Here is an 8,370-nt window from a genome sequence, read left to right as displayed (position 1 = left end):
TCTAAAATGTCTGTAGGCTAGCTCTTCAACTACAGACTCCTTCTAATTGCTCTAAACTCCGTCCCGCTGCCGAGAAATCTCCACTCTCTCTAGTGTACCATCGATTAATTACTCTAAATCACGCTAGATTAATTCCAACTACAGATCGTTTTATTATGCCGGGCTTCCCCACTTCCGGGTTTAATTGTGGGTTAGGGTTCTCTCGATTTAGGGCTGCGACACGGTTCTCTCGATTTAGGGGTTGATTTTACTCTCGATTTTAGGGCTGCTACCGGGTTACCTCGATTTAGGATTCTTTGTGTTACTAAGTTCGAGTTTGGGATTATTTGGTCTTTTGATTCAGGGGTTGCTACTGTGATTGAGTTTTTGTGTTGCTCCGTGATTTCGAGTACTGCTGCTGGGTTCTGTTGGATTACTACTGCTACTACTGGTGTGTTTTTACACCCAAAAGGTTTGCAGTTTCTTTGGTAGATAAACAAAATTTGGCTGAGAGTATCTATTTTTTTATATCTAATTGTTATGTTTCTTTTAATTTAAGTTACTGGATTCTCTGTTTTTTACTTTGATTTTATTTTTAAAAACTAATTTTTTGATTTCAAAGAAAGTATATTGAATTGTGCTATTATGCTCTGTTCGTAATTGTGCTTTATTATTCTGTTTTTCTTTTGTTGAATACTTCAGTAACTATAATTTCAGAAAGTAGAAATTGCGTAGGATATACCTACAGTTTTCTTCTTATATAAGCATATTTTTAGTCTTATTAAAATTTCTTAAATTTATTAAGTTCTACTGCTGGGTCGGATTCCTCAGGTGCGATTGCTGGCTTCTCTATGTTATATTGATCTTAGCAACGAAAATCAAGTCAATAACTCTCTGCTCCACTGGTCATCTCTGTTACTTATCCATTGCTGGATTTTTTTTTGGCTTTCTAGTCGTTTCGGGTTCTTAATATATAAGGTATACACACTTTTCTGTTGATGTTGATTGAGGATTCTTGTGATTATATGTTTTTCTTCTTTTTTTTTTTACCCTTTGGTCGAATGGTGTTGAGTCCTTTCTTGCGATTTGCATTAGCAAAATGTTTAATGAATGTTGCCTCGACCTTGTTTAGGAGATTTGAAACTACATGTGGAACTAGCTAAGTTGAGGTTGGTGAAAGGAAAGATAGAGTAACCAGATAAGCTCCCTATTGGTAGGTGTTATTAAGTTTGGCTCTGGTTGGGCATTTACTCTATCATACTATAATAACTAGGACTGGTATTTAGTTTATCTATTCTGTATTTTGAATATATGAAATATAAGGGTAGTTCATCAAATAGATCCTTTCTTCTCAGGTGTAATTCACTATGATGATTTCAGTTCTTATTTTTATTCTTTGATTTTGTCAATCCAGGTTCTGTCTCTGGGAAGAAGGCTTATTTTGAGGCTCATTACTGAGAAACCTGCTTTTATGTTGCCATGTGTACATTTTTAGTCTAACCTGCTTTATGCAATAGTATACTGCTGGCTTTGCAGAGATCTGAAAAGTTACAACCTTACTTGCATTCCTTATCTTCAGTTCTTGGTGCTATATATCAAGGCATTGCTTCTCGGGCTTAAATCACGCACTAGTTTCCAGCGCCAAGGAGCATCCTAGTTATGGGGAAATAACAGAATCAAAGGTACTCTAATGTTTTCCTTCTTATTGTTAATGTCAGCTGTATTCTTATTCCTGTCAGCATGTATAACAGCTAGATCCAGCAGACAGTTTCTCCTTTCCATCTTCTCCGATAATAAATGATCGAAAGCTTTCAATTCCGGTAAGATCTAAGTTATCCGATAAAATTTTGACTTGTCTGTTAGTTTTGCTTATTTCGGCATTCTCTGTTTTTTTGGTAGCATGTTTTTGTTTCAGCATGCATTTATGTTCTTCTTAACTTCATGTTCTGAGCTTTTATATGTTTTAAATATCAGTATGAAGAGAAAATTGCTGCCAGTCATAGTACTTGCTTCTGTCTATTAAGAGCAGTGTACTTGTGCTCAAACGTTTATCTGCAGAAAAGACCATCTGGTACTTAAAACAGACATTACCATAAACAGCACTAGCACCAATTGCTAAACTCCCAGCAGTTGAATTTGTGCTCAAAACCACCACTATCCAATGCCTTGGAGTAGATCATCCTTCTCATCTGTACACAAACAAGCTGCTACAACATTATGATTATATTGCCCTGCAGAGACTGAAAGAAAAATAGTATCTGGTAATACATCAGTGCGAATTGTCCATTCGATTCACAAAGCTTTGGCCTTCCTGACCCTTAATTACTACAATGTGTTGTTACTCTTAAACTTGTAATCCATAAAACAAATTTACATAGCTTGAAGTAATTTTAATGGATAGATTAATGAAAGAAAGAACACAATGAGCTAAACTCTTAAGGTGTGATATATATATATATATATATATATATATATATATATTTTTCAGGCTGCTGCTGCAGCAGAGGATGATGATGTCGATGTTGATTTGTTTGGTGAGGAGACTGAAGAGGAGAAGAAGGCCGCTGAAAAACGTGCAGCAGCTGTCAAGGCATCAGGAAAGAAGAAATAATGTAAAGTCTCCTTTTTATATTAATATTAGCATTCATATTTGTTTGATTATAAACTGCACTATATTGCACTATTATGCAGTTAGTTGTATTCTGTAGTATATATCAGCAGAGCACATCGTCTCTCCACGCCCAGGCCTAGAACAATTGCTTAACTAACTACTATGCATTTAGTTAGTTGTTTTCGGAGAGCAGAGTTCCGGGATATCTTTGGTCTTGGAGAGCATAGTTGTCTTTAATCCCCCCACCCCACCCCACCCCACCCCACCCCACCCCACCAAATGTTAATCCTCCAATCCCAGAAGGACATGTTTAAGGTATTTTTTTCGGAGAATACCGGAGCATGAGATGTAAAGCTGGTGAGAATGTCACTATGACAGTATGTCTATCTGGAGGTATAAGCTAGTATTTTAATATCGCTATGAAGAGAAAATTGCTGCCGTTCATAGTACTTGCTTCTGTCAGTTAACATGGTTAGGAAAATCTGTACTAGTCTTGCGTTACAGCCTGTGAGAAATTTTTTATCTTTTTACTTGCAATGACTTTGATTAGGTGTAGAAACTAACTTTTGGTATGAACGAACAGGTTGCAACAGCTTTGATGGCAGTGTCAACTTTTGCTCTTCCATTATTAAAATTCAGGTCAGGGTTAAAAAGATACCTGGAGTTGAGGGGTGCTGATGGAGGACCTTGGAGGAGTTCATGTGTGTTACGTGTATTTTGGGTAATATATATCAGCTTTCCTGTTATCATCATTTGTATAATTCTGTTTTGCAAATTATTTAGTAAACAACAAACTTCAGGTCAGTATATTATATTATGACGTCTCTCTTTGCAGAAGTAATGATTTTGTTGTTGATTTTAGACGGCTGAATTGGAACAAGGTGGTGCTACATAGTCATATACCTTTGAGGGTGATTTTAACAAAAAAAAACAGTAACTTTTTAGACTCAAGCTGACACTACAAAGGGGGGAACGATCGATGATAGCACATGAGTTGGTGTTTATGTTGTAAATTGTTAGATGAAGTCCAAATTGATCATGTAATAAATAACTGTGTACTATTTTTTTATTAATAAGATGGAAGTGATGGTTCATTTTTCTTATGTAAATTCGAGCATATTTTTATGATAACGGTGAATTGCTAGATGCTTACAAGAAAATAAAAATATTAAATTTTCTACAGAAAAATAAAAATATTATATTTTGTAAAGAAAATAATTTTAAAAAAACACCTTAGGCGTCGGCATTTCATACCGCCGACGCTGTTGGTTAGGCCTATAGCGTCGGCATTTCATACAGCTGACGCTGTTGATCAGGTCTATAGCGTCGGCATTTTAAATAACCGACGCTGCTGGGTAGGTCTATAGCGTCGGCATTTTAGATAACCGATGCCTTTGGACTAGTCTATAGCGTCGGTTGTTTGGATAACCGACGCTAATGTTAGGCCTATAGCGTCGGCATTTTAGACAACCGACGCTATTGTTAGGCCTATAAATTATGTGAGTGTCTCCGGTGCTACAGAAATTGAATCAAAATTAAGAATGAGAATTTTCAGCTTAGATTCGTGTTGGATAAATTTTTATTGAATAAATAAAAAGAACATGTTCATTTTGAACAGATACTAACGTTGTCCAAAATTTTAAATGTATAGTATAATATATAACACATACAAATTTTATTACACAATTTGATAGATTTATTAACAGTTATATATTATCCAAATAATCTTGTTCTCATATCACCTAATTAAGTTTATTATATGTTTTTAATATATTATAAATAAATATAAGCTGCTTATAATTCATGTGATACACGTTTGACTAATAATATTTATCTTTTATCATATATATTTTAATATTTAATTTAATTTGAATACAAATTTAGTTTAGAATATACTTTCATAATTAATAAAGATGCTTGGATTAATATATATTTATTGGGTATGTTAAATAAGTCATTTCATTTTAAATGTTATATGAGTAATTTTTATTAGTTAAAATCATGGGAAAACTAAGTAAATATTGACCCGAAATGATTTATATTATAGATTTATAAAAGCCAGCTCAAATATCAATCATACCAACTAAAATTTCAACTTTAATCGTATAATATAGATTTGTATGATCAAAATAATAAAATTTTAAAAAAAAATATGTTAAAATGAGTCATTTTTGAGTTGATCGGAACATGCAGGGTTTCAACTATTTGTGGTTCAAGTTGGACCCAAAAACTGGACACAAACCCGCCCTGAGTACCTGAAATTGACACCACTAACAGACACAAATGAGGAAAGGAATGTGATGATCAGAAAACACGTAAATTTGCAGATGTAATGAACAAATGGTCTTCACCTTACAAACAACAATATGACACCAATGACGGAAGGACAATTCAGATTTAATATCCACTATTTAACAACAGAGGGCAGCAATCACGTTCAAGTGATACACCAACCATGAGCCGGACCTCAAATATTAACTTAAACATTATGTACAATGCAACTTGAGACAGCTACAAACATACTTATATAGCACAGCTAATAACGATCTATTGCTCGTAGCATGATCCTGGACCAGCTGGAGCACGCCGGGCATAGAAATTTGTTGCTGGAGCAGCTTGAACACCTCGTCTAGTTAAGAGGCACCTGAAGTATTGATACCTGGACAACACAGTCGATGTAGAATTTCCCACTGATGTGGACTCTGGATTGCTCCATAAACGCTCTGAAATGAACACCACAAACAAGAGCAAAGGCCACCATAAAAAAAAAGAAAGAATAGATTTTAAGATCACCAAACGAGAGCCAGAGACATATTTTAAGAAAGAATAGATTTTAAGATCACCACAAGCAGAGTGTTGTCATTGAAATATAATCGTTAGAAATTTGAATTTTTAATGTTGAAAATTGGACACAATCCTCCATCAAGTAACCGATCAATGAGTTTTAAGTAGTTTAACCAATCAGATATCACACCCAAATTTTAGATCAATCTTATTTATTATTTGGCTTTCTTCTTTTAAGGAGTTTAACCAACCGCTATTAACCAATCAGTGAATTTATATGAAAATAGGTGAATAGTTATCATGGTTATTATAGCAGTTAAATAAAAGATTAATTTATAAAGCTTATATATATTTAAAGATATACTAAACTCAATTATAATAATTTAGAGTGTTACCATTAAGACAGTTCCAACTAAAACCCAACCAATGTACCTCTCAGCAAGTTAATCATATGGATTCAAATGTTGAACTCCCTCAGCTCTCTAGCAGTCAACGTTGACTGCTAGAGAGATATCTATGCACTCCTTTCAATAGAGAAGACATTTTCAACGCTCCTAAACGCATGGCAAAGAAGAAGAGCCCTGGGCCGGATGGTCTTACTCCTGAATTTTATTTGGCGGCTTGGCACATCATTGGGGATGAAGTTACTAATGGAATCTTGTACTTCTTTGATTCTCTTCACCTCCCTAATGCCATTAATTCTGCTGCCATCACCCTTGTTCCTAAATGCGAGAATCCCTCTAGAATGGAGCATTATCATCCAATTTCATGCTGCAACACTCTCTACAAATGCATCACTAAGCTCCTAGCTGGACGTATGAAACTGGTAATTCCCTCACTCATCTTTCACAATCAAACTGCTTTTATTCCCAAGCGAGTTATTGGTGATAATATCATGATTGTTCAAGCGCTTTGCAAAGATTACCACCGCAATGATGGCATCCCCAGGTGTGCCTTTAAATTGGATATCCACAAGGCTTTTGATAGCCTAAATTGGGATTTCCTTTTTTCTGCTATGGAACGTATGCTCTTCCCTGCTCAATTTATACTCTGGATCAAATCTTGCATCACTAAGTGTATGATCTCGATCAAGATTAATGGTGTGCTTGAAGGCTATTTCCCCTGCAAAAGTGGTCTCCGTCAAGGAGATCCACTCTCTTCGTATTTGTTTGTAATTAGCCTTGAAGTTCTAACTGCTCTTCTAGCGTATCAAATCCAGAATGCTAAGCACTTCTCTTTTCATTGGCGCACTGATCAGATGAAGCTTAGTCACGTTATTTTTGCTGATGATTTGTTTCTTTTCTGCAAAGGTGAAAGTCAATCTATTAACCTTCTTCTTGATGCTGTTATGCAGTTCTCCACTTGGTCTGGCCTGAATCTTAGCCCAAGTAAATGCAAAGGATTTTTCTGTAACGTTCCTGAGAACATTAATTATTAATGATACTCTTCAGCGATATGGTTTCAGTCGTGGTGCTTTACCCATCACTTATCTTGGACTGCCCCTCATTACTAGAAGACTTAACAATCAAATTTGCACGCCGTTGATTCAAAAAATCTGCACAAAAATTGATTGCTGGACTACAAGAATTCTAAGATATAGTGGTCGTCTTCAGCTTCTTAATACTGTACTTCAAGGTGTTCAAGGATACTGGAGTATGTACCTATTCCTCCCCAAGGGTGTGCTCAAGCGTCTCCAATCAATCTTTGCCAAATTTTTATGGGCTGGTAATCTTGATGCCAAATGCCAATATAAAGTTGCATGGTCTGACTGCTGTTATACGAAGGATGAAGGTGGCTTGGGCATTAGAGATCTCTTCCTTTGGAATTCAGCTGCTATTTTGTACCAAGTTTGGAGACTCTCCCAACCTGATCCCACTTCCCTCTGGCTTGTCTGGGTACACTCGTGCTTTTTGAAACACAATGCATTCTGGACTGCTAAACTGCCATACAAATGCCCTTGGAGCCTTCGTAAAATCTTCAACTCTCGTTAGCCTTGCAGTTCATTTCTTATAGAGTGAAGATGGATTCTAAATTTAAAGCATGGCATGACCCATGGTTAACGAACCTCCCTCTGATTGAGAAATTTGGTTCTGGTTTTGTTACTACGATGGACTCAACTCCTGATGCTTTAGTCGGATCTCTAATTATTCATAACCAGTGGTCTGTTGTCTCTACAAATGACCCTCATGTTATCAGCTTCCGCAATATGCTCCAGTCCTGTCCTATTAGTACCAATGATGATATCCTTTGGAACGGGGATGCATTAGTTAACAGGACCACCATCTTGTATGCCCTTCGACAGGTAAGTCCAACTGTCCCGTGGTGTGGATTCCAATGGCACAAATTTCACATACCTTCATGCTCTTTCATCTCCGCTTGCTTGCCGGAATTGTTTGCTCACTAAAGATCGTATGGAATATTTCGAAATGACTGTTCCGGACCCTACTTGCCTTTTATGCCAAAATTACGATGAGACTGTCCAACATTTATTCTCTGAATGCCCTTATACAAGCTTGATGCTGCGAGCATGTCCTTACTCTCTCACCATTAATTGGCAAAATTGGATGCAGGGCTCTTTCTTTTCTGGTAACCTCCCTCGCTTTGAGCAGAATATTGCTTATCTATTCACTTCTATGGTAATTTACCTGACTTGGAAGGAACGTAATTGGCGTATTCATGGTGGCCAATCCATCCCAGCTTCTCAATTGTTAACTTCTGTCAAGCGTATGGTTCGTGAGAAGTTATATACTTGTGCGAGTTTTAAGAGAAGGCTACAGAATGATCCCACCGTGAGCCATATACTATACTAGTTAATTGTTTTATTTGCTTGACTAGGAGAGTCTGTTCTCTAGTCCATCGCGGGGTATGCCCCTAGACTTTGTCTTTTTGTTCCTTTTTTTTATAATATTTTCATCTAGAAAAAAAAAAACTAATTTCCAACATGACAATATTATCACAATGAAAAGTCACAATAGTGTAAATATGACTAAAATCCA

The 8,370-nt window shown here is 36.2% G+C and overlaps 1 protein-coding gene and 1 long non-coding RNA gene across 8 annotated transcripts in view; one reads left to right on the top strand and one right to left on the bottom strand.

The window, feature by feature from the left end:
• On the top strand, nt 1-3,699 carry LOC108215853 (uncharacterized). Of its 7 annotated transcripts, XR_001805996.2 has the most exons (10): nt 1-451; nt 811-957; nt 1,112-1,192; nt 1,394-1,462; nt 1,559-1,661; nt 1,731-1,799; nt 1,954-2,240; nt 2,468-2,591; nt 3,174-3,311; nt 3,426-3,699. It is a non-coding gene; the product is annotated as an uncharacterized LOC108215853 (long non-coding RNA). The 7 variants fall into 7 exon arrangements; XR_001805995.2 differs by having other exon boundaries at nt 1-430; nt 1,394-1,661; XR_010291574.1 differs by having other exon boundaries at nt 1,559-1,799.
• Nucleotides 3,700-4,891: 1,192 nt separating this feature from the next.
• Nucleotides 4,892-8,370, bottom strand: part of LOC108218918 (beta-hexosaminidase 1) — a 28,278-nt gene continuing 24,799 nt past the window's right edge. Inside the window, exon 15 of the mRNA XM_017392087.2 lies at nt 4,892-5,313. Within this exon, the coding sequence (XP_017247576.1) occupies nt 5,138-5,313 (176 nt within the window). The 3' untranslated portion in view covers nt 4,892-5,137. The remainder of the gene's footprint in view (nt 5,314-8,370) is intronic.

Source organism: Daucus carota, chromosome 4 (genome assembly GCF_001625215.2).
Source record: "Daucus carota subsp. sativus chromosome 4, DH1 v3.0, whole genome shotgun sequence".
Lineage (NCBI taxonomy): Eukaryota > Viridiplantae > Streptophyta > Magnoliopsida > Apiales > Apiaceae > Daucus > Daucus carota.
The sequence above is the reverse complement of the archived record's forward strand: the minus strand, read 5'-3'. Positions and strand labels throughout refer to the sequence as shown.